Here is a 27,367-nt window from a genome sequence, read left to right as displayed (position 1 = left end):
TCTGAGTGACTTCCAAAGTCCTTTGCAGCTCTAACATTCTACAGTTACGACAAGTCCAGTCGCAGGCAGGCTGGTTTTTTAAAAAACAACCCCCCCCCCAAAAAAAAAAACCCACCAACTATACAGCATAGACTCCCATCCTCATGCACATGTTGGGAAACAGCTGGATACAGGAACCTCACAATCTTGAAGTTCCAGGCCACTGGGCCATATTACAGATGAATCAGTGCTTCAGGACCATCTTCAGAGGAAGAGGGTCAGAAAAGTCCTTCTTGGCCCTGGGACAATTCCCAAAACATAGAAACATGTTGTATTTATGTTGTAGCATAAATTCTGGAGTCACCCTCAGGAGGCTGCGGTTTTATAGATAAAAGTCCTAAGACACTGGGTTATATTAACTTTGTTACTTCCCCTCATTTCTAATGGTCCTTGTCAAGAGAGGATATAACTTCTAGAAATTTTCAAAACTTGAAAGGACATTCAAGGGTCCCAAGGGCTAGAAGATACCGCTGAAAAGACAGCCCCTAAATTCAGGGGAGGTCGTAGGAAGTGAATAGAAAAGGGCCAGGAAGGATAGGAGACTGGAACAATTCTTAAGGGTAAAGCGCCAGTGCCAAAAGGAGGCAAAAACACATGAAAAACAAAAGGTTTGTGTGATGGTGTCAGCTCCAAAAAGGCTTCCTGACAAAAGAACAAACCACTGGCTGGGAACCATGTTTTCTTAGTTCCTCCTCTGCTATTTTTCCTTGTCATGCTTGACTACGCTTAGAGCACCCATGACATTGTGAAAAGACCACTCTGATGTCATGATATTAACAAGCAGCTTGGTGAGCACATGAGGGAAGCAGATGTTGATGGACCTGTTTCTAAAGTCTCAGGGAACTTTTTTCTTTTTTAAGTGGAAGGTCTGGAAGAAGACTAGGGCTTGATTTGCTAAAAACTTTACAATCACAAAGAACCCACTTTTATAATCTCTACTTTTAGTCTCCAACTCTACTTTCTCCAGGATCAGATTAGTCCAGAAGACAAGTAGATGGCTACCCACTGGGACTTTTTCTTAAAGGTCCTATACTATTAAAAACCCCTTCTGTGAAGTCCTAAGAAGCCCTATAATGGGGTGTTTCACCTGACCAGATTTCTTCCAAGGCTTTACTCTGCTCTTATTCACAAACTTCAAAAGCCTCTCTCACTTTTCTGGTCTACCAAACTAAGCTTAAGGAGCCATTTCCCAAGAATGAGTTTTAATATGCAAAGGAAAAGAACAATTTTTTCCTTACCCGAGACCTGTGCACAGGATTATCGAAATCAGTCCCTTCTGGAGCAAGAAGCAGCCAGCCACCATAAATGGGTTTTGCCTAGAGGAAAAAAAAAAACCAGGAAGGTCAGAGGCAGCCTCAGACTAAACAGATGCCTTAAGGTCAGGGTCAATAAACAGGCACTCACTAGAAAAGAAGTCATTTCTGCTTAGCAAACTTCAAGAAGCAGTCCCTAACTCCAAGATGGTACCTCAAGAGCTAGAGGAAGTTTCAGAGGTTCAACAGGGGTAGCCCCTAGCATGTGGGGTTCAGCTTTACCCCCTCTGCAAGGTAAGTCAGTCAACAAGCAGTTATTCAATCAATCAACCCACCAATAAAGATTGAGTACTTAGTATGCTGCCAGGCACTACGCTGAAGAGAAGGGCAAAATCATGGCCCCCACCCTCAAAGACCTTACATTCTAATGGATGAGACAACATGCAAATAACTAGTTCACACAAGATATTTACATAGCAGACAGAAGGTAATCTCAGAAGGAAGGTACTAACATTTGAGGAGGACCAGGAATATAGCTCCTGCTGATGGTGGAATTTGAGCTCAATCTTGAAGGAAGCGGGGGAAGCCAGGAGGTGTAAGTGAGGAGGTACAGCATTCCAGACAAGGCGGACAACCAATGCCCAAAAGCATGGAGTCAGGAGATAGAGAGTCATGTTGGAGGAACAGCAGGAACAGTGTCATTAGATCAGAGAGTAATCAAAAGTAATCAAAAGAAAACTGGAAAAAAAGGAAGGAAATTATGGCAGAGGCTAGAATATGGATGAAGATAGGATCCTGTAGGGGACCAGCACAAATGATCAAGATTTGCAGGATCCAATCTCCACATAAAGTATACAATTTTCCCTATGAGTCTCTGACTGGACAGCGAATCTAAGAGGCCAGCATCCTACAAAGAATCCAAGCAAAAACCTCTCCTGCCCATGGCAATAGGCCATCAAGTGTTCATGTAGACAAGGTTGGGAAAACACTTATATGTATACAAAAGCCAATATTCACTAAGATCTAATCTAACAACCTCCCCTCCCCCAAGCCTTTCCTTTTCTTTTTTATTTTCTTTCAAAGAACTGAGGTCCAAAGTTTTCAGTGAATAAGAAAGAACCAAAAATAATAAAGACAGCAATAATAAAACTATAACAGAAGCAGAAATAGGATTGAAGTTCAGAGAATATGGGTTCAAGTCTTTTCTCAGTCAAATTCATACCCTGACCTTGACCTTGGGCAAATCACTTAGGCAATTAATTCAGGGTTTCAACCGCCTCTTCTTTAAAATGTGAAAACTGTTCTCCTGGTTTTTCCCTTTTGCTCTGATTCTTCTTTCACCACAAGATTAACGTGGAAATATATAGCCCCTATCAGATTGCTTGCCATCTTGGGGAGTGGGGAGTGTCGGACAGGGAGGGAGAAAAAAAATTTGGAACTCAAAATCTTATAAAAGTGAATGTTGAAATTGGAAAAAAAAATAAAATACTATTAAGTGGGGAAAAAAATAAAATGAGAAAGCTGGACTAAATAACCTCAAAGCTTCCTTCCACCTCTATCTGTAATTCTAAACTACATAAAAATAAGTTTATACCAACTAGACACAAAACCACCTGTAGTTCCCATATAAGACTTAGAGCATAGATTTAAAACTAGAAACCCCTTCTTTTATGAGTGAGGAAGCTGAGGCCTAAAAAAGTTAAATGACTTGCCCAAAGTCACTGTTTCCACTACATTTCACTGACTCCCTAGAAAGATCCAGAAGACTGAGTATCTTGACAAGAGCAGACTTGACTTAAAGGAAGCTATATTAAGCTGTCCTAGATAACTTTGAGTCAGTATGAGGGCACTAGATACCCCTTAGGGAAATATTAAGCAATTCTTTCAAAACAGGACCTTGAAGGATGTGGGGCCTTTGAGGAAAAACAAAACCTGATCTGATCCCCTAAGCTTTCAAATGGGCTGCTAACCCAATTCACCCCTGCAGAGAATATAGAATCTAAGGAAAAGCCTAGGCAAAAAAGGTAATGATAGCAGCTTATAATGATATCGACTTTTAAAGTGGGCAAAGCACTTCACAGAAATGACCACATTCGATCCTCACAACTCCCTCTTGAGATTAAGTGCTATTATTATCCCTTTTATAAAAGAGCAAATAAATTCTGAGAAATAACACACAATGCCTAGGGCAGGTTCCCCACCCCTGGCCTAGGGTCAAATAGGTGATAAGTGTCAAAGGTACTACTAAAACCCATTTCAAGCACTGGGAGAAGCACTGGACTCTAGGGCTAGGGAAGGAAGAGATAGGTATGGGGGGGGAGGGGAAGGGGAGAAAGATTGAGAACAAAAACCTCTTTAGGTAAAGCAGAAAAGTGAGAGGGGTTAAAACTATGAGTCCTACTAGATAGGCCATGAAGCTTATTGCTAAAGGGGCCAGGAACTCAGATCACTTCAGACTGAGAAAGTAGAACAAAGTCACCAGGCAGTATGTTTACTAAGCAAACAGAAATCTGACAGCCCCCCTCAGAGCCAGGGGTTTGGGGGCAGGGAAGGAGGGAATAGGTGGGGAGAAAAGATTGAGAAGCAACAAATTAAATCCCAATACCCTGATCCTTGAGCCTTGCAATTCTTCAGTCAGGCAAGATCCAGAAGGTGACCTGGGAACTGGTTACACCACATCCTCTCTCTGGCCAAAACAGATTAGGGGCATATGAGGTATGCGCACTTACTTCACCTACAGAAACCCAGTCACAACTTCCTATAACTTCCATTCTGTCATTCACTCAAGTATTTTCCTAGCACAGAGGATTCCACCTCTAGAAGATCCCACGGCACTTCATCCAGGTACACAGGAATCTAAATACAAGTGTCTTTAGAGGTAGGTAAGGGCAGCTAGGTGGTACAGTGGATAGAGTGCCAGGCCTAGAGTAAAGAAGATTCCTTCCTGAGTTCAAATCTGGTCTCAGACACTTACTAGCTGTGTGACCCTGGGCAAATCACTTAACCCTATTTGCCTCAGTTTCCTCATATGTCAAATGAGCTGAAGAAGGAAACGGCAAACTACTGTAGTATCTTTGCCAGGAAAACCCCAAGTAGGGCCACAAAGAGTCAGACACAACTGGAAAAAAGACTGAACAACAACTTACAGGTAGGTAGAATGGTGATGAATAAATGACCTGGGAAAGGTTGGGTGGATGAGTCTGGCAAAAGCTGATGGCAAGGAGACAAGGAAAAGTTTAACCAACAGTTTAACCATTCATTCCCTTTCCGGTTCAACAAGTATTTATTTGATGCTTATCAGGGCTGGTGACAATCAACTAGCTTCCAATCCTGATTCTCTTTTTACTTTGTCACATGGCCTTCCTCCCTCCAACAAATCTGACAAAAATGAACATTTTCATGTAAAAGGGCAGAAAAAGAAGATCATACGTGAAATCATCAGTTACTATTACCTAATTGAGTGGTTTTTAAAAAATATATATATTCATTAATATATATATATTAATAATATATATATTAAACTTTAACACTGGAATAACACCACCAACTTTCTTGTCTATGTGCCCTTTGGAGCTTTTGTCTGCTCTTCATCTCTCCTATAATCTCCTCCCACATAAAAGTCTTCCAACATAACCAATAAGTAGTTAAGCAAAAAAAAAAATTTTTTTTAATTCCCCATTGGTCAGCTAGATGGCACAGTAGATAAAGTTCTGGCCCTAAAATCAGGAGGGCATGAGTTCAAATCCAGCCTCAGTCACTTCTGTGTGACCCTGGGCAAGTCACTTAATCCTGCTTGCTTCAGTTTCCTCACCTATAAAATGAGCTGGAGAAGGAAATGGCAAACCATTCCAGTATCTCTGCCAAGAAAACCCCAAATGAGGTCATGGGGAGTTGGACACAACTGAAACAACTCAACAACATGTCTAAAAACATATGTTGCATTCTTCAATTACAGTCCATCCACTTCTCTGCCATAAGGTGGGAAGCAGAACTCATCATTAGTCTTCTGGAGTCATGACTAGTCAAAAAACTTAAAGTCTTTCAAAACTGTTTTCCAAAATGTTCCAGTCATTAATATTCCATTACTTTTAGATACCAAAATTTTTTCGGCCTTCCCTCCATTGTTGGACGCCCTCTTTACTTCCATTTCTTTGCTACAACAGAAAGAGTGGCTGGAAATTTGTTTGTTCAGGACACAGTCCAAAATGCAGTGATTTATGCGGCCACCTACAAGCATAGAAATTTACATAAATGCTTTAATAACCAAAGCTACCAGAGAGCTACCAGAGCTGTCACAAAAATGGCAAATCAAAATATATTGTCTATTGTTTCAATAAAAACCTAAGGTTGGACAGTCCTGTTAAGTATAGAACAGAACTGACTGGTCTGATTGGTATGGCACTAAATGCAATGGTGGATTTTGGTATATTCTTATTTTTATTATATTGTAATTTTATTATTTATTATATTGTAATAATGCAACTATGAGCAATTATCCTCTCTCCAATCATTTAAATCTTCCTTCATTTCAGTAAAGAGTATTTTCCCTCTCACTCTCCCTCCTCTGCCCAAAGGAAGGTACATTTCGATGGCCGAAGGCTGTCTCATTAATTTGGGGCTTACTGACTAGATTTCTTTCTCAAAAACCAAGCCTTAAGGGAGGGGAAGAAACTAAGAAAATTCTTAGTTTACAACATAAGAATTAAAAAAATCTAAAAAAAAAAAAAAAAAAAAGAAGTGAGTGGCCCAACTACATAGGTGATTGGTAGCTCTTGTTTGGTCCCTTGGTCCCAGTGCTGGGCAGGCAGTATCAAAGAAGCCAAAGCAAAGGAGACAGAAAGAGGGTCCTCTAAGTAAGCTAATTAAATCATTCTTCCTTCAAAAACAAAAACAAAACCAAGCCTTAAACCCAATTCACTCGGGAGCTCACAGATTGGACAATAGGCCCCAGCCCTCCTAGCACAGAGTGAATGTAAACACTAAATAGGAACCGGTTTCCCTTTGGGGCAGGAACCCTGAGGGTCTTCCCCTCCCAGCTTGATTTTTTCCCCTTTTTTTTCTAATTAAAGGAGTCACCCCTTGACTCACTTCTTAAAAAGGCCTATTCACTGAATATCTCATCAAAGTGAACACCTAAAAAGACCTTGGCCTAAAAGGGCCAGGATCTCCCAATGCATCCTGGGCCATCTCCAGTCATCCTGGTGAATATCAGGCCACTGGACCCAGATGGCTCTGGAGGAGAAAGTGAGGCTGGTGACCTTGCACAGCCTTCCCTCACTCAAATCCAAGTCAACTGCAAGTCCTGTCATCATCTCCCTGATGCCATGGTCCTCTTCGAGAACAAAGGACAAACACAAGAGTTTTTTGTATATGTATCTATATGATCCTTCCATGTGTCTCAGAAGGTGGACTCCCAAACATTTTTATATATTTCATAGCTCCTTGGAATGGAATGTTTTTTCTACCTCTCCCTGATGCATTCTGATATCACATATGGAAGGCCTGATGATTTTTGTGGGTTCACTTTATTATATCCCGTACTTTGCTAAAGTTGTTCATCATTCCAATTATTTTTGCTTGAATCTCTAGGGCAAACCATCATGTCATCTGCAGAAAGTGATAATTTTGGTTCCTCTTGTCCTATACTTATTCTCACAATTTCTTTCACCTTGTCTTTTTACTAACCTATGTTAAAAGAGGGGTAACAACGGACGGACATCCTTGCTTTATCCCTGATAAAACTGAACTCACTAGAGATAATGCTACCTTCTCAGCTTTAGATACTATTTATCATATTAAAAATTCTTATACTTTTCAGTGTTTTTAAAATTAAGTAGATATAATTTGCCAAGTTCTGCATTTATAGATATAATTTCATAGGTTTTGTTGTTTTGATATCAATATAGTCTTGTTTCTTGTTTTTCTAATATTGAATCAACCTGCATCTCTATTATACATCCAAACTAGTCATAGTGATTAATGTTTTTTTAAATATTGCTATAGCCCTTTGGCCAATATTTTATTCAATATTTTTGCACTGAAGTTCATTAGAGAGCGTCTATAGTTTCTTTCCCTGTCTCTGCCGTCAGGACCATATCTTTCTTATGAGATTTTTTTAAAATTTTCTTTATTTTTTTTAAATATTTTTTTGTTTTTAGTTTACAACACTCGGTTCTACATAATTTTGAGTTCCAGATTTTCTTCCCTCCCTCCCTTCCCAAGACGACATGGAATCCGATATTTTTTCTACATATAACTTCGCATTGAACTTATTTACATGCTAGTCAAGTCGTGAAGAATTATGACCATTTTTCATGAGATTTTGATAGAAACCCTTTCTTTCCACATTTTTTTTTATTTTGGCAAACAAATAACATTGGATTTAATTGTTTTTGGAATGTTTGAGAGAATTCACTTTGTAAATCTAAGTTTTTCTTTAAGAGTTCCTTCATGGATGGTTCAATTCCACCTTTAAAACTAAAGTGTTTAATAAAACAAGAAATAGAGTTTAATCTGGGTATTTTATGATTTTGTAAATACTTATTCATTTCATTTATCAATTTTGTTAGCATACAATCAAGTAAAAGAACTTCTGATTATTTTGCTTATTTCATCTTCATCTGTTCTGAATTCTTATTCATGTTTATATTGGCAATTTGGTTTTCTTTTTTTAAATTACTGAGCTAATGATTTGTCTTTTTTTATTTTTTTACAACTCCTAGTTTTATTAATTCAATTATTTTTCAATTTTGGTTATTACTTTGATTTTCAGAATTTCTTATTTTATATTTAGATCATTTTTTAAATTTGTTTATTCAGTTGTACATCCAATTCACTGAGCTGTTCAGTTATAAAAGTTGATGAAAGTACTGTTGATGAAATTACTTAAAAGTATAATTTCCCCTTAAAAATTAGGGTTATTTAGTCCTTTAGTTTTTAATTCTTTAGCATTAAATTATTTCGTCTCTAAGTTTTAGTCCTTTCCTCAAAGGTCCTTCACTGATTATAATTTTTATTAGATTGAGGTCAATGAAGAATATACTTAATATTTCTGCTTTTCTGCATCTGTTTATGAGATTTTTAATGCCCTACCACCTGGTCAGTTTCTGTAACAGTGTTATACATGTGAGAAATATGTATACTCCTTTAGATCCTCATTCAGCAATCATTATGACTTTCTTAAAATTCTATTCAGCTCCTTATTTATCTTGTTAGACTTATAAAGGTCTGAAAGTGATACTTTGAAGTCTCCAAATATTATAGGTTGTCTATTTCTTTCTGTAATTTAATCAGCTTTTATATAACAAGAACATTGTAAAGTCAAACTACTTTGAGAGACTTAACTCTGATCAGTGCAATGACCAACAACTACAGAGGAACAACAACAAAACAACCTGCCTACCTCCTGACAGAGTTAATAAGATACAAGATGAAGAAATGTTTTTGGACACAGCCAGTGAAGGAATTTGTTTTGACTATGTATGTTTGTAACAAGGACTTTCAGGAAGGGGAGATGGGGGAGGGAGCTTGAGGAAAGGGAAAGGAGAGAAAATAAATGCTTGTTAATTGAAAATAAATTCTCAAGAAAAAAAAGAGGAAGGTGTAAAAGAAGTGGAACGTGATCAGGACTAGTAATCTGTAACTGAAGTATTTTGCTCCCAACCCCTCTGTTCTTTCTCTCTTCATCCATCTTAGACCCATCAATGGTTCTTACATTTTCTTTTTAATCCCTCCTTATGATTCACTCTCCCAAACTTAATTTGTTTTGCTTGTGACTTTCTTCCCCCAACACATACACTCTATCTTGGTCCTTAACCCTTTTCTTCTCCATAGTTCTTTTGAAAGTCATGTTTTATAAGATTAATAGTTAATGTTTTATTATGTATTAAACATTATTAAATAATTAAATGATTATATAAATGACTATTTAATTGTTAATGCAGTTGCTGCTTTTTCCCCCTCTGTCTTTTTTATTCTTTGTTACAAGGGCACAGCTGACTTGGCGTACGGGGAGGGACAAAATTACAAATGACGATGATGTGTATCATTGATAAAAATGTTTTTAAATTTCACCTAGTTCCAAAGGAAAGAAAGGAAGAGAAGGAAGGAGGGAAGGGAGGAAGGAGGGAGGAAAGGAGAGAGAGGGAAGAGAAAGAAAGAGAGAGGGAGGGAGGGAGGGAAGGAGGAAAGGAGGGAGGGAGGGAGGGAGGGAAGGAAGGAAGGAAGGAAGGAAGGAAGGAAGGAAGGAAGGAAGGAAGGAAGGAAGGAAGGGTTATACATTGCATAACCTCAATATCAGATAAACCTGAAACAATAGAGGGATTATACTGAGCAACTCTTCACAGAGGTCATATCCTAGAAGTTTGTAAGTCAGTTATTTGAAATTCAGAATGTTCTTTCCCTAAAAAGTGTCAAAAATGGTTAGATTTTAGAGTAGTATACCCTTTGCCCTCCCAAAAAAAGCTGATTTAAATTATAAGTAGTTGAATGAGATAGCTGTGCAAAAGACAGGACCTAGAACCTAGGAATGTGAAGTAGAAAACAGAAGCAAAATGGGAAAAAATTGTTCTTTTTCCGGTCAAAGAAGAAATTATTTAAATTTTAGGAACTTCCCATTTTCCAATTTTATACCCTCTTCTAACCTTCTATTGCCCCCTTCCCCAGTCTCAAAGGAGCCAGGTTTCCCTTATGCTTCCAAGTCTTGCTGGATCTACCTGCACATTGTTTCCATCCCTCTCCTTCCTACTCCCATGGCATTCGTTACCCCAGTTCAAGTTGTCATCATCACCTCTAGCCTGGACTATCGCAATACCTTCCTAATTAGTTTCCTCGTCTTCAGTTTTTCCTGCTTTCTAATCCACCTTCCACAAAGATGCAAAATTGTTATTTTCAAAGAGCAGGTCGGACCATGTCATGCCCTACTCTAACTGAAAGCTCCCTTTGCCCCTAGCGTCAAATACAAATTCCTCTGGCATTTAAAACCCTCATTTTCACATTACTCTTCCTCACATTCTATTCTCTAACCAAAAGGCCCATTTACTGTTCCCCATATATTACATTCTACCTTTCCTCTCCATGCCTTTGGATAGGCTGCCTCCCCTTTGCCTAGAATGTTCTCCTTCCTCCTGGAATCCCTTAGGTCCCTTCAGACTCAACTAGAATGCCAGTTCCTCCATGATGCTTTTCCTCATCCACCCCCATCCCTTCCCAACCATTAGCACTATCCCACAGTTGTTAGGGCTCTCCCCTCAGAATTACTTGGCAAATATTTTGCTTTTACTTCTCTGCATACATGCTCTCTAGTCCTCTCCCTCCCCATGTAAGCCCCTTGAGAGCAGGGGGCTGTATCTTCTTTTGTCCTTCGTAACTACAGCGTCTAACAGTGTCTGGCCAGTTCATAGGTGCTTACTGAGTAAATGCTGTCCAAAATTTCCTTCGACACTTCAACTTAGTGAGGGTAGTCACTAAGGGAGGGAGTCTTGTATTACTGGGGCTGACACAGAGGATTTGCCCCGGGCTCAGAAAACCCAAAGGATTGAATTTAAGAAATAAATTAACAAATCCTAATCTGAACCTGTTTGTTCAAAGCCACATTCATGAAATACATGCTTTTTTTCCAAGCAGACCATCCAGAACAGGCATAAACTCTAGACTATTAAGTGATTTCCAAAAAATATTTATTTGAGCAAAACATTCCAGAGAACCATTAGTTCCATAGAACTAATGTTATAAAAAGGCCATCAGAATGATCACGTACCAGGGTTCTATGATGGTGCAAATGCATTATGGCTAAATAGGATCAACAGGAAGAAGTGGAGACCTACACATGGCCCTTGTTTTAAAATGTTACCTCTAAACCATTTCCCTGATAATTAAATTCAGCCTTTCCTTACTAATCAGTCTAAAACAGGGCCCGGACTTCTGTAGCATTGTTCAAGAACTGGAAACTAAGTCTACACTCATCAACAGTAGAATGGCTAAACAAATGATACAAGAATGTAACAGAATATTACTGGAAGAAATGATGACTATAATGAATAAGGAAAAGCATGGAAGAAATTACATGAATTGATGCAAAGTGAAATAAACAGAATCAGGAAAACAATATAAACAATGACTACAATAATGTAATGGAGAGAACCACAAAATAATTGAAAATCAATGTTGCAAAATGACAAAAAATTCTAGCCCCAGGGAAAAGACACGGGAAAACACAACCCCTTAATCTTGCAAAGGTAAGGAAATCCACGGATATGCAACATGGCATATAATGATGTATTTTTCCAATGAATGGACAGGTTGATTTTACCAACTGCTTTTTTCTCTTCCTCTTTTTCTTAAGAAAAAATTCTCTATTTATTGCAAGGAGAGGCTCTCTAGAAAGGGAGTTGGGGAAAAAAATGGAATAAGAAATTTGGGTGATATAAAAACAAAACATATTAATGAAAATTTGTTTTGTTTTTTGAGTGGCCATGTTGGTCAGAGTACAATCTTTAAATCAGGTCAGAAGAACCTAGCTACCTCATACACACCCTGCCTGTCCCTCCTCTATCCAGGTGTTCAGAAATGAAACCCCAACAACCTGGGCTCATTGGCTTTCCAGGCTCTCTTCCAAGACAGCCAAAACAAAGTCACATGGTCCTAGGCCAAAACTGGAACCCACATGACAGGAAGAATTTCTTGTCCTTCTGGTCCTGGACAGTTTCCAGGGGTGAAACTTCTCCTCCTGTAGAACCTCATTCCCTTTCTTCAAAGAAATCAGCAGCTATGCTATTCATTCATTCATTCAATAAGCATTTATTAAATTTGTATTACACGCCAGGAACTGTGCTAAACACTCAAGATTCAGAGACCAAAAATAATTAATTAAATGAAACAATCCCTGCCCTCAAGGAGCTTACAGTGCCACAAACTCCATTGAGTGTAATTTCTCCCCTGCCAAATTCCCCTCACTTCCTCCTGCAATATATTTCCATGGGATGCCCTAAATCAAGCCTTGTACAATTTTGGGATTTTTTTCCTGTCTCTACTATCCCTTCCCCATCCTCTGTCACTCACAGATGCGGGTAGCTAGAGGAATACAAGAAATTGTCTCTGGCCCGCAGATGAAAGGACCACAAGGGAGGATGAAGTGCCCCGGCTGGCTTGACGCAAGGATGCCCAGATGCACATGGATGCCACCATTTCCCTCCTGGCTATGTTTCTGACTCGCCAGACTTTACCGCCCCCCCCCCACTCCCTCCGCAGATAACTTCTCCCCCTGGAACATCCTACTGCCTGGCCAGTCCTCCCACGGAGGTAAGTGCGTTTCTGGGGCCTTCCTTTGGGGACCAGCCCAGGCTGGCCATACTTCATTCTTCTCCCAACTGTGCTTCTAACTGCAGGGTCTTCACCACCATCCCCTGCTCCCCACACCTTCTCAGCTTCCTTTTATGTACTATCTACCCACCCCCACCCCCCTCATTCAAATGTATTCCCACCAGTCAATGCAGTGCCTGGAACATAACCAATGCTTAATAAGTGTTTGTTGCCTGCCTGCTTGCCATCAGAAGTTTGTAAACTTCTAAACAAAAAGAAGGAAGCACTTATTAAGAACCTACTATGTGCGAGGCACTGTGCTAACTGCTTTACAAAGATTGTCTTACTTGATCCTCACAAGAACCCTGGAAAGTACGTATTATCATGTCTAACCCATGTCAAATTGCTTGCCTTCTGAATGGGAGGGGACAGGAAGAATTTGGAACTCAAATTTGAGGAAAAAAAAAGAATGTTAAAATTGTTTTTACATGTAATTGAGGAAAAAAAATAACAAATTAAAAATGTGGGGGGAAACAGAAAAAAAAAGTAGGTGTCATGATTATCTTCATTTTACAACTGAGGAAACTGAGGCATATGGAGGTTAAATGACTTCCCCCGAGGCCATACAGTTAGTTTCTGAGGCCAGATTTGAACCTAGGTCTTTCTGACTCAAGGCCCAGGGCTCCGTCCACTACACCACATAGCTGCCTCTGACAACCACCTTACAAAGAGCTCAGGAAGGCATGGAAAGTATGTCTGAGTAGGAAAAAAGCCTGCTGGATTTGGAGTGAGAGGACTATGGGTTACAGGTTCAAATCCCTGCTCCAATACCTGGTTTGAGTGTTTGCAAAGCACTTTAGATACATTTGAGCCCTCCAGCAACTTGATGAATTAGGCACTAGAGATGTTTCCATTCCTATTTTACAGAGGGGGATACCAAGATTCATTGAGGTTAAGTGTCTCACCCACAGTCACAAAGGGAGCATCAGGGAAAAGAGATGAATCCAGTAGTCCTCCTTACTGAAAAGCCACCCAGCACTCTCTCTCCATTATGCCAGGAACTAATTGTTCTGGGCCTCAGTCTCCACACCTATAAAATAAAGGGGCTGGACTAGGGACTTTCTAAGGTTTCTTCCAGCTTTATATGCTATGACTGTAAGAACCATAATGACTACATGAGGCTCTAGGCCAGGGGCTCTTAACCTTGTTTGTGTCATGGACCCCTTAGTCTGGTGAAGCCTAGGGACCCCTTCTTAAAAGAATGTTGTTGTTTTTTTTTAATTCATAGTCAAAGGAAATGCTAAATTTCAATTGTTATTCAGTCGTTTTCAATTGTGTCCAACTCTTTGTGACTCCATTTGGGATTTTCTTGGCAAAGATACTAGAATGGTTTGCCATTTTCTTCTGCAGCTCATTTTTTACAAATGAGGAATTGAGGAAAACAGGGTTAAGTGACTTGCTCAGGGTCACATAGCTAGCATCTGGAGCCAGAATTGAACTCAGGCCTTCTTGACTTGAGATCTGGTACTCTACCCACTGCACCACCTAACTGCCCTAGAGGTGGTGTGGTGTTAGACATTTGCTCAGGCACTATGAACCTCAGAGATCGCCTTCATGAAAGGGAAATACCAATACATGCTTACCTATCTCACAAGATTGTTCCCAAATGGAATAACAGATGCAAGCCTCTTTGTAAGTGATATTCAATACAAGCTTGTTACCCAACAGTTAAAGGCAGGCCAGAAGCAAACAATGGAAGAGACCTTGTGGTTTCATGAAAACAATAACCATGCTGGAGAGTCAGAAGAGAGACAGCGCAGGTGGCTGGTCTTCAGATCTCTCACTACTTAACTCACTCCTCTGAAACCAGGTCACAACAAATCAGCTATCCAGGCAGGGATGAAAACTGACTGAGTAGGCATGGTAAGATGGCTGATGGAAAAGACTGAATGGAATGCAATTATTAAAAGCCTGAACCCTCCCTCCCTCCCTCAAGTCTTCTGGCCTGTATCCCTCCCAGAATTTTTGCTGTTGTTCAGTCACGTCCAACTTTCTGTGACCCCATTTGGGGTTTTCTTGGCAAAGATACTGGAGTGGCTTGCCATTTCCTTCTTCAGCTCACTTGACAGACGAGGAAACTCAGGCAACCAGGGTTGAGTGACTTGTCCAGGGTCACACAGCTAGTAAGTATCTGAAGCCAAATTTAAACTCAGATCCTCCTGACTGCAGACCCAGCACTCTATCCACTGCACTACCTAACTACCCACCCCAACCCCCATAATGCTGCAAGTAAAAAAAATAAAATTAAATAAAACTCTACCACTCTGCACAACTCCTCTGGAAAACTGGATATTAATCGAGCAATCAATAAACACTTAGAAGTGCCTATGTACCAGGCACTGTGCTAAGCTAGGGATACAAAAAGAGACAGAAAGTCCACGCCCTCAAAGAGTTTACAATCTAAGGGGAAGACAGTAAGTATATACAAACTATATACAGGATAAATGAAAAATAATTAAAAGTGAGAAAGCACTAGAATTAAGAGGAGTTGGGGAAGGCTTCCTGTAGAAGGTGGGATTTTAGTTGGGACTTAGAAGGAAGCCAGGGAAGGTGATGGACAGAGATGAGGAGGGAGACCATTCCAGTCCAGAACTGAGGGTGACACAGCCAGGAAGTGTCACTGGATTGAAAAGTACTCGTCAGAGAGAGAGGTGTAAGAAGAACGAAAAGGTAAGAGGAACCTAGGTGACTAAGGGTTATGGACACAACACAGAGGATTTTGCATTTTATCCTGGAGGTAACAGGGAGCCACTGGAGTTTATTGATTAGGCAAGGGTCCAACATGTTCAGACCTGTGCTTTAGGAAAATTGATTTCATGGCTGAACAGGACTGTTGCAATAGTCCAGGTGTGAGATGATAAGGGCCTTTACCAGAGTAGTGGAAGTGGCCTTTATCAGTGAAGAAAAGGAGGTGCATTTGGGAGATGTCAAAATACTGACAGGTCTTGGCAAGAGCTTGGATATGGCGGCAGGGGAAGGGGAGGTGGTGAGAGATAGTGAGGAATCCAGGATGACTCCTAGATTGTGAGCTTGAGAGACTGGGAGGCCCCTCTACAGTTATGGGGTGGGGAGTAGGGAGCAGGTATAGAGAGGGAAGATAATGAGTTCAGTTTTGGACATATTGAGTTTAATATATGAACATTCAGTTTGAGATGTTAAAAAGGCAGTCAGACGTAAGACTGGACATCAGCAGAGAGGCTGGGGCAAGATAGATAGATTTTAAAATCATTAGTAGAGAAATGGAAATTAAATCCACAGTACCTGATGAGATCACCAAGTAAAGTTATAAAGAGGGAGAAGAGAAGAGGGCCCAAGACAGAACCTTATGAGACACCATGGTTAGAGAAGCATGATCTGGAGGAGGACCCAGCACAGAGCAGTCAGATAGGTAGAAGGAAAACCAAGAGAGAATACTGCCTCAAAAACCTAGAGAGAAGAGAAGAGAGTATCACATAGGAGAGAGTGAGCAGCAAAGTCAGAGGCTGCAAAGAGGTCAAGGAGCATGAGGAATAAGAACAAACCATTGGATCTGTCAAATGAGAGATCATCAGTCACTTAGGAGAGAGAAGTTTCAGTGGGATGACATAGTCGGAAGCTGAACTATAAAGGGTTAAGAGTGATGGGAGAGAAAGTAGAGGCCCCTGTTGGAGGTGGCCTTTTCAAGGAGATTAGCCACAAAGGACAGAAGAGATATTATTGAGAATTGAGGGATCGAGTTTGGTTTTTTTAAGAATAAGAGAAATGTGGGCATGTTTATAGGTAGTAGGAAATGAGCCAGTAGAGAGAGAGAGTGAAAATGAGTGAAAGAGTAGAGATAAAAGAGGGGGGAGGGGCAATCCGTTGGAGGAGCTGGGATGGAATGGGATCCCAAACAAGTAGATGGATTAACCTTGGTAAGGAGTGAAGCCACTTCATCATGTGAGAAAGGGATGAAGGAGGAGAGAGGGGTAGAAGGCATCTGAGTGACAGGAGATGAGGAAGAGGAGAGAAGAAGGAGCTGGTGACAAATAGGCTCAAGGTTTTCTGTAAAATATGAGTCAAGTTCTCAGCTGAGAGGGTGGAGGGAAGAGGGGAGCCATGGAAGGTTTGAGGAGGGATGAAGAGATTTGGAAGAGCTATTGTGCAGAATGGGACAATGAGATGATAAAGGAGGCATAGTAGGATTGCCCAGCAGCAGAGAGGGCCTAGCTGAGGTTGTGTAATGTAAACTTGTGAGGGCAGCTAGGTGGCTTTATAGTGCATAGGGTGCCAGGCCTAGATCTGGAAGACTCATCTTCACGAGTTCAAATCTGGCCTTAGATACTTCCTAGCTATGTGACCTTGGGTAAGTCACTTCACCCTGTTTGCCTCAGTTTCCTCATCTGTAAAACAAGCTGGAGATGGAAATGGCAAACCACTTTAATATCTTTACCGAGAAAATCCCAAACGGACTCACAAAGTGTAGGACGCAACTGAAGAACAACTCAACAACAATAAATCCTTTCAACAACCCTGGGAAATAAATGCTATTAATATCCACATTTTAGAGATGTATACACTGGGGCTGAGAGAATTTCATAGGATGGCCAGTCTTAGATAGGCTGCAATCTGCACCATTGGAAGGAACTCCAAAATAGATGAGAATAGATCTGAGTATATAATCTAAATAAGAAGGAGGATACTTACTCCTTAGACCCAGAAGTCCTCAGTGAAAGCATACGATAGTCAATATTTCATAGGCTAATCCTCCCTCATTTATCCCAAGGGGACTCTATACTGGGCAAGCCATATAGCAAGAATGACAAAAGAGAGAATCTCAGAAACTGTCAACCAAAAGACCACAAGATCGTCTTTTGAGTGTTTGGTGGGTGTCCGTCTGCTGTCGCTGTGAATACAAAATGAAATGGGAAAATGTAATTCTGGCACTAGAGCTCATCTAGATTCTGAGGTCTATACTGAAAGGGCAGGGGCAAGATATAAAAAGGACTGAGGGAAGATTGGCTCAAGGATTCTAAGAAGTGGATACTATCCCCAAGAAAACTCTCAGGAAGCAAATTCCAGTTAGTCCCAAACAATGGACTCACCCCTACCAATGGATAATCCACTTAGGTCAATGTCCTCGCAGGAAATTCTTTGGGATTGATTTCCTCTTGTTAACATGGGCCAATTTTTTAAGATGACTATGATGATGATGATGATGAAGTCAGCATTTATGTAGGGTCCAAGCTGGAAGTAAAAAGCCCCCTGGCAGAAAGTTCTATGGGCAGAATTTGTATTGCAACTGATACTTCTCTTGTGGTTCTTTAATTTGCTTTTTTTTTGCAAAGGAGTTTGTTCCTGTTGGTAACTTCTCCGTATGTGGCCTATTGTTTGGCATTTCCCGTATTCTAAGCCTCAGAAAAAGAAGGAGAAACCATGCTTCTACAGCAGCTGCCTGGACATCTTTGTGAACTTATAAATAAGCTACTGTCTCTCCTCTTTATTTCTTGGACTATTTATTAAATGGAAGCCAGTAAAAGGCAATGGGGTGTTTGAGAACATTTCAAAGACTAATCGCAGACATTCTCTCTACCAAAACCTACCGGTTGCCATGGCTACAAAGAAGGTAAAAGCACTTAGAGAAATACATACCTACCTACTCATGTGTATAATAATACTTAACATTTATATAGTGCTTGCTATGTGCCAAGCACTGTGTTAAGCGCTTCACAATTGCTACGTCATCTGATCCTCACAACAACCCTGGGAGGTCGGGGCTATTATTATCCCCACTTTACGGATAAGGAAACTGAGGCAAACAGAGGTTAAGTGACTTGCTCAGGGTCACACAGCTAGTATCAGAGGCTGGATCTAAACTCAGATCTTCCTGATTCCAGGTCTGGCACTCCTAATTCAAGATTAAGTGTCATAGGATCTGCCTACCCTTCCCAGGCCAACCTACAGTAATAAGCTCTCCCTTTTCTCTAAGTATGCAAGTAAAACCATCCTGTAAATCATAAAGTGTTACATTACCTCAGCTATGATGATGAAACTTCGAAAACAACCGATGTATTCAAAAGAGTCCTCTTGGGGGGTGGGGAGGTTGTGTGGCTGTTCCAATAAGGCATCTATGGCGCAAAATACCATGATAAGCCTCACGAGAGGCCCTTCTACCTCATTGCTTTGTCCACATTTCATTTTGGGGGCACCCGAGCTCGGATTTCCCAGTCTGATCTGCTTTTTATTCAATACATTCTACACAGAATGCCATTTGGCATTTCCCAAAATCAGATTTACCCTCAGAAGATAATCATTTACTGCTCCTGCAGACAATCCAAAGAACATGCTATAGGCTGTTAAAAGCAGTTCCCATTGAAGAATGGTTGGAATGTTCCAAGCCATGCCCACAGCTCAGAGTGCATGACTTCCCAAAGGGAAGACTCTCAAGCTCAGGTATGTGGTTCCCAACTTGTGGACTGAGGACCATGGGAATGCCACAAACTTTTGGGTAAATCCAAGCGCAAATACCTTCTGAAGACCTAAGAGTATGTATGTCTCCCCGACACAGGTAAGATACAGGGTACTGTACTTTAATTATCCAACCCTGCAATACTGACACACTTGCCAAAAGACTCTAACCACTAATTAATGATGATTACAACCTGCCACTTGCACTGCCACTCATCTATAGGAAAGCAGGTATGAGGAGGAGGAGGAAGGCAGCTCAGTACAGCAGAAACAGGATCTGACTATGCCCCCACAGAAGGTAAATAAGCTCCTTGAGAACATGGACTGGTGGCTTTAGTCTTTGTGTCTTCTCTCTACTTAGCACATAACAGGCACCTAGTAAATGCTTGTTAATTGACTAGTGGTAAGGAAACCCGAGTTTTACTCGGAGCGGTGCCATCTCAGAGATTTTGGACAAATCATTTCCCTTCTCTGGGACTCTGTTTTCTCATCTGTAAAGTAAGAGAGTTTATCAAGAGGATTCCTACAGTCCCTTTCAGTTCTATGAAAAAAAGAGACCAAAACAGGGACCTTGGAAGGAGGGAACGGGTAAGATGCAAAGAAAAGCAAAAAACAGGCCCTGCCCTCGAGGAACCCTCAAACAAGATAAACTGGAGATAATCTTGGCGGGAAGGCCCGAGTGGTGAAAGGGAAGACTTCTTAGAGAAGGTGGGATTTTAGTTGGGACTTGAAGAAAGCCAGGGGGCTCCCATGAGGGGGAAGGGAGTTCCAGGCATGGAGGATGGCTGATGAAAATGAACACAGGAGATGAGTTGTTGTGTGTAAAGAACAGAGAGACCAGTGTCACTGGATGGTAGAATCTGTGGAGGGAAGAAAGTGTAAGAACACTGGAAAGGTAGGTTTGGACCAGGTTAAAAAGGGCTTTAAGGGCCAAACAGAGGATTCATATTTGATTCTGGAGATACCAGGGAGCCACTGGAGCTGGCGGGAGGATGACAGGGAAGGAAGACAACTTTAATAACTGAGTGGAGGATAGACTACAGTAGGGGGAGGCTTGAGGCAGGGACATAGGGTCTAGAGAAGGGAGTGAGGTATAACACTGAAAGGGGAAGAAAGTTCCAGGTTGTAAATTTAAAAGCCAGACGGAGGAAGTAGCTATCTCTCAAATCTAGTCACACGTCGCCCCACAGGGAAGGGTCAACCCAGTTGGAGACTCATAAAGACGAAGTCCAAATTCTTCAGCCTGACTGTGTAGGCCCTTCATGATCTAGCCCCACGTGACCCTATCTAAACAATTCTCACATCTCCCAATGCTAAAGGGCTGGCCTCTTTACTGCTCTCTACACATGCCAAGCTTAGGTGTTCAAATTATATTTATTGGACTAAATCCAATTCTAGCCTCTGAGACTTCACTCATGCCATCTCCTTCCCTTGAAATGCTAACCCTCTTCTTGACATCTCTATCTCTTACCCCTCTCATTAAAGACCCAGCTCAAGTCCCAACATCTGCCTTCCCTCATTGCTCCAGCCCACAAGGAGCTCCCTATGGAACACTTTGTTGTCTTTTAAGCACTTCAGGGATATTCATCATATTTGCCCACTTGGACTAGAGGCTCCTGGTGGACAGGAACTAGGCTGCTTTTTCTCATCTCCACACCAGTGCCTTGCATAGGGTGGGCACATAGGAGGCACTCATGAAACAACTGCTACTTGATCAAGAAAAGCTCTGAGCTCTGCTAAAAAACCAAACCAAACCAAAAAACCTACCTATAATTTGGTAAACAGATAAAGTAAGACAAGAGTATATGATCTCAGACACCAAAAGTACAAAACCATCTGAGACAGTGTCTTCTCCAAGCACAAAGCAAGCTAAGAGAGCTCTTAGTCCAGCTCAACTGCAGGGCCCCTAAGAGCCAAGCTCAGAAGCCATCGAGACAAAGATGGCAACCTATCTTTCCAGCCTTATTAGATATACATCACTTCCCAAACTCCGTTATGTGGCCATTACTTTCTATTCTTTACACACTGAACTATATATAGCTCTCTGTCTCCGCACTGACCAGTGGGTCCCTCCTGCTGGAATGGACTTCTTCCTCAGCTCTGCCTAATGGAATCCTTCTCTTCCTTCCAGAGGCAATTCAAGCACCACCCTGAGCCTTTCCTGATCCATGCCCCATCTGCACATACACACACACACACACACACACACACACACACACGCACACGTGTCTCCCTCATCGAGTGGGATTCTTTCTTTTCTTTTTTTATCTTTGTATCCCCAGCACCTAGCTCCATGCCTGACATATTGGAAACACTTAAAAAATGCTGGTTGATTGAGGTTAATATACATAAGCATTTTGCCAAACTCCATAAAATTAAGGAATCCAGTCAAAACAAAAACTAGGGTGGGGGTGACAGAAGAGACAAAGAACAATCAGAAAGTCACTCAGAGACAGAAGAAAAACCAAGTTCCAGGGGAAAAGTTAACCTCAGAAAACTCTGACACCAGAGGAGAGCCAACTTGAAGGGCAGATGGGGCCAATTATTCTGGGGCTTGGATTTCTTCTGGAGAAGACAGCAGGGTTTAAAATCAAACCAAACCAAGAAAACTTGCACCATTCCCACATGCCACTGTTCCACACCAGGCCAGAGGAATGTTGTTGCTGGTGAAGGGAAGAAAGGACATGTATAGATCCAAAATCCAACCAAAATACCAGTCCGTCACGAAGGCCCAGGCTGGGAGCTATCATTAAGACCCCCCCAAATATTAGCTTCTCTCAAGGAAGAAGCAGCAATGTTTGCATGGCCCATATGGAACCCTGGAATCTCACAGTCATCTCTGACACTTCTAATTCGTTCATCTCGTTTCCAACCAATCACTGGATTTGTAATCAGGAAGAACCTGGGTCTCAATGCTGCCTCTGTTCAGAGCATCAAAGGACTAGAGCTGGAAAGATGCTCAGAGGTCCACTAAGAACTTTGATAGGTGTGTGACTTTGGGCAAGTCATTGAATCTCTCTGAGCAGTTCCTTCATCTATAAAATAGGGAAAGCAAAACTTGTAGTATCTACTTCACCAGCTTGTGACGAGCACTAAATGAGGCTATGTGTGTAAAGGGCTTTAAATTAAAAACCCTATAGAAACGCACCAAAAATATCAAAAGTAAATTTAACAGGGGGCAGCTAGGTGGCCCAGTGGATACCACCGGGACTGGAGTCAGAAGGACCTGAGTTCAAATCTGGCCTCAGACACTTACTACCTGTGTGACCCTGGGCAAGTCGCTTAACCTTGCTTGCCTCAGTTTCCTCATCTGTCAAATGAGCTGACGAAGGAAATGACAAACCACTTCAGTATCTTTGCCAAGAAAACCTCAAAAGGGTCACAAAGAGTCAGATACTACTGAAAAGACTGAACTATGAAAAAGCACATGATGTAGCATTATCCATGCCTGGGACGTAATTCCCTCCTTACCTTTGCCTCTTAGAATCTTTAGTTTCCATCAAGACTCGGCCCAAGTGCCACTTCCTCCATGAAGCCTTTCCTGATTCCCCCTCATTACTTTGTATTTATTTTGTCTATTCTTATATATCTAGGCTTCTTCCCCAACAGAATTTAAATTCTCTGAGGGCAGACACGACTTCATTATGTTGCTGTATCCCCAGGCCCACATAGCAGACTTATAATGAATGCCAGCTGAACGAAACCAGGATTCAAATTCTTCCTCTTCCACTCAGAAACAAGTCACTTACTTGGCCTCTCTGAGACACCATTTCCTCATCTGTAAAGCTGGGGTAATAATACCTATAACACCTACTTCACAGGACTGTTTTAAGGATTAAATGGGTCATAGATAGAAAGTTTTTAAAGCGCTGTATAAATGTTAGCTACTATGACTCTAACTCAGAGCCAAGGGAAAACAAAGTACAAAGAGAATGCAGTTAGGTTCCCCACCCCTGCCTATAGGTCAACCTGTCGTTAATAGGAAAATCATTAACACACAACCTTTAAACGTTCACAGGATTTTACAGTTTCCAAAGGACTTTTCCACATATTATCTCACTTAATCCTGACAACTCACCTGTAAAGTAGGCAGTAGATTTTATCATCCCCATTTTGCAGAGGAAGAAACAGACTTTCAGAAGTTGATAAGTCACCTGGCATTGCAGCAGGTAACTGGCTGGGCAAGGCCTCCAAACCAAATCTCCTAACTACGGGATCACTACTCCATATGGAAAACCTCAGGGGAGTAAGAACCTCAACACAACTCAGTGAAAAGGGAAAACCATGGCCATACACACAGGGAGCTACAAGCATTGTGGGGGCGGGGGGAGGGGGAGTGTTGTTCTTCCAACCATAGGCTATTTTCATGATCTAGGTCACTTTTTTTATAGAGCTGCCTCCTGACTTCTCCTAATTAAAGCCATCTTCACATCATGCCAACACCACCACTGGTCACTGTGGTCATCTTCCTCCTCCTCCTCCTACAAGAATGATGGCTCCTGGAGCCCTCACCTTATCCAGAAGACTTGCATTTGCATCTCCATCACTTACCGCAGTACCTGGCACAAAATAAGCACTTAATAAATGAGTTAGCATATGTAAAGCGCTTCGCAAACCCTAAACCCCTATATAAACGCTAGCTGCTATTTATGATAGTATTCATCATCATTACTATAAGTCCAGCAAGGCAATCAATCAGCAAGAATTTAATAAGTGCCTATTAAGTGCCAGGCTTTCTACGAGGCATACTACAGTGTACTAGGGGCACAAAAACAAAGACAAAAGACTTCCTGCCTTCAAGAAGTTTACATTCTACTAAATGAAGAATTGAAGTTCAGAGAGAGAAAATTATTTGCTCGAAACTCAATATCCTAAACATAGGAGATACAAAGATATGATGTATACTCTGCTCTAAAGGAATTATAATTTTGCTTTGGTCTCCCCGCTCCAAGGTTCTCCCCACTATAGTTCATCCGCAGCTATCAAAGCTATCTTCCTTAAGGGCAGACCTGGCCATGTCGCCCCACTATTTAATCAACTCCAATGGCTCCCTATTACCTTCAGGATCATATAAAGTGCCACGTTCATAAGCTGGCTCCAAATCACCTTTCCAGTCTTTGTATACTTTACTCTATCCACAGACTCTAGGATGCAGTAACACTGACTTCTTTGCTGTTCCTTCCCACAAGACACTCCACGTGTTTTCGTGCTGTCCAGTCATTTCAGTCATGTCCAACACTGATGACCCCACCTGGGGTTTTCTTGGTAAAGATCCTGGAGTGGTTTGCCATTTCCTTCTCCAGCTCATTTGACGGATGAGGAAACTGAGGCAAACGTGGTTAAGTGTCTTGCCCGGGGTCCCATAGCTAGTAAGTGTCTTGAGGCTGGATTCAAACTCAGATCTTCCTGAGTCCAGGCCCGGCATTCTATCCACTGCACCACCCAGCTGCCCCTTAATTCTCAGCTAAAGTCCTACCTTCTACAAGAAGCCTTTTTCCAGTACTCCTTAAAGCTGTCTTTCCTCTAAGATTAATACCAACTTATCTTGTCTGTACATAGTTGCTTGCACGTTGCCTCCCTCCCTCATTTGATAGTGAGCTCCTTGAGGGTAGAGGTGCTTTTTGCCTTTCTCCATATCCTGAGGACTTAGCACTGTACCTGGTACGTTTTATAAATGCTTTGCTGATTTGACTTAATGGGGAAAGTAAGCTAGAAGAGCAAACAATTATGATATGAGAGAGAACATAAATGCAAGAGAAAGCTCAGGAGAAGAAAGGAGAATGCAAAGGACAAGTCCAAGAAATGTGCAGGGGAAGAGGTCACTTTTAGCAGTGAGTGTGTGTGTGTGTGTGTGTGTGTGTGTGTGTGTGTACTTAAGTGAGTGATAAGGAAGGCTTCCTGGAGAAATATGGCAGCTAAACAGGGACTCTAGGCAAGGGAAGGGTTCCAATATTTCAACAAACAGATGCATTTTTGCTTTGGTTTATTCTGGGGTGTTTTTTTTTTTTGAGGCGGGAAAGAGGGGAGTGAAAGCAACCCAATCACTGAGAACAGCAAGAACAAAGACACAGAGATAAGAGAGAACAGAATGAGACCAAAGAATGGAGAATAGGATGGTCTGAACGGAATGTAGAGAACATGCTAGTGAGTATGATGAGGCTGGAAAGGAAGGCTGGAGCCAGACTGTGGAAGACTTTGAACGCCAGAACCAGAAATTCATACTTTATTTGGTAGGCAATGGAAGGAAGAAGACAAGGGAGAGGAAAGGAGGGAGAAGGGGAGTGGGAGGGACTCTCATTCTGGCAACAAGTCTGCATTGCTGACATTTGTTTGATGTGTTGGCTCAAAAAGGAAAAATTAAAATCACTCAGAAAGAAAGCAGCTGATGTCCAGTCCTTAAATTCTTCCCTCCCTCTCTAATTTACCCTTGTTCTTAACTTCACACACCCCCAATCCAAAACAATGCCCAGCTCTCAGGTCTCCTACCCACACCCACACTGCAGTATGGCAGCAACTGGAAAGGGTGGGAGCAAGAGAAAGTGGCATTTTCAAAAAACTCCTCCCCATTGGGTCCTGACAATGAGAACCTCATGGTTCTGATTTCTGGAGCAAGAGGCAACTCGTGACAAAGGAAGACTCCTGCCTGCCTGCCACAGAACTCCCAAGGGCAATTTTCCAGGGCAAAAGCTTTTCAGGAAAGATTCCCCACTCACTTCCCTTCTCCCCTCCCCTCCAAAAAAAGCAAGACTGAAAGGTAGGAAAAGCAAAGAGAGACAGGAAATCAAAGCTAGTTCAAACTCAAGTTAGCTCCTCAGACCCCACCCTCAACAAAAGAATGTCCACTGACTTCCTGTAGTAGCTACAGTCCGGAAACCCAAAGCCCAAAGTGCAACATGGCACTGCAGTCCAGGATCCCAACATCCGAAGGCCTGCTTGACCTCCAGGCGTGCTTATACTGCTGTAAAATAAACAGGCCCAAAGTCAACAATTTGTTTTCATTATCTATGTGTACAATAACACGAGAGCATCAACCCAAGAAAGCTGCCATTTTGTTAGACTGCTCAGCCCTGCCTGTGGATGAGAAGGCTTGGAAGGGCACTCCAACACAGGATGCAAAGGCAACCACGCTGAAGCTGGGAGAAGGTAAATGACTTTGAGTGCCCCAGCAAGTTTGTGGCAGAACAGGGACATGGGGCCACACCAGACAGCCTAGGCCTTAGATATATCTTTACAGGCTGAAGAAGGGAGTAATGGGAGGCTAGGGGTGGCAGGAAGGGGAAGGGAAGAGAAGCCATCTGTGGCAATATCAAATGCTGGCAAGACCTGGAAAAGGAAACTGGGCTGCTTTTAGCTAGTTGTCAGCAGCAATTTAGTCTTCCCCATAAAGACATACATGAACCCAAGGGCTCTTCCACCCTTTCTGGGACTTCCATTTCTAATAGTAATTAAGGTGGGACTTTTTGCTGTTGACCTTTAATGATTCTGGCCTTTGTTTGAATGGGGCAGATAAAGTGGGATGTTTTTGTATTTCTTAGCACTGAGACAATTGGGAGCCATTGATTTGTATCTGACATGATATTGGGAGTGGGGAACTTCTCCATGCCCAGCCTGGGTGAGGTCAGGGCCCTCTGGGCCCTGAACAGGACATATAAGTGCAGAGGTTAGTGTTGTCTCTTGGAGCTCTGTGCCACAGCAGGAGTGGCAGGTGACTCTGGGCCAGCCAGGACAGCTGTTGTAATGAGCTCCCTGACTGAAGACTCAGATGTTGATAACTATGAATTGCATTTGGTCTGTAATTCAGGGTGCTGGGTTTTTTTTTCCCCTGAACTAGGTAAATGATATTTGTATGCTGGATTAAAGTAAAATTGTTAACCCCTTAACACTGCTTTCCTTAGTAAAGGACTTGGGCTTGCAGCGTTCTGTGAGCTGGCTGTTGTTGGCTTTACACCCTCACAGCAGCTGTTAGCTGGATTGTTGAAACACCATTTCACAATGGAACCTAGGAGTTTCCATACTCTGGTGAACCTAACCCTGCAGGCAGCCAGCCTGTCTGTATAAATAAAAATCTGGCTGGATCACAAGCTTAAGGGCAGAGGCTATGCCTTGCACAGAATACACCCTTAATAAATATCTTTGGAACTGCATTGATTTGTCACCTCCCCACACATTCCTGTTACCAAAATCTTACAGTTGAGCTTGGCGTTTTGGAAGAGGGGAGGGTGGTGAGGAGGCAGTAAAGAGTGGGAATGGAAGTAAGGAGACCACCACCACCATGATGTACTGCTCTAGGC

The 27,367-nt window shown here is 41.9% G+C and overlaps 1 protein-coding gene across 3 annotated transcripts in view; it reads right to left on the bottom strand.

Annotated features, from left to right (window-relative positions):
• The window catches only part of LOC118832004 (myosin phosphatase Rho interacting protein), a 230,906-nt gene that overhangs the window by 182,786 nt on the left and 20,753 nt on the right, over window positions 1–27,367 (bottom strand). For all 3 annotated transcript variants that reach the window (XM_036739487.1, XM_036739501.1, XM_036739493.1), the window contains exon 2: window positions 1,278–1,355. In XM_036739487.1, coding sequence (XP_036595382.1) covers window positions 1,278–1,355 — 78 coding nt within the window. The remainder of the gene's footprint in view (window positions 1–1,277; window positions 1,356–27,367) is intronic.

This window comes from Trichosurus vulpecula, chromosome 1, assembly GCF_011100635.1.
Source record: "Trichosurus vulpecula isolate mTriVul1 chromosome 1, mTriVul1.pri, whole genome shotgun sequence".
NCBI classification, from domain to species: domain Eukaryota; kingdom Metazoa; phylum Chordata; class Mammalia; order Diprotodontia; family Phalangeridae; genus Trichosurus; species Trichosurus vulpecula.
The sequence above is the reverse complement of the archived record's forward strand: the minus strand, read 5'-3'. Positions and strand labels throughout refer to the sequence as shown.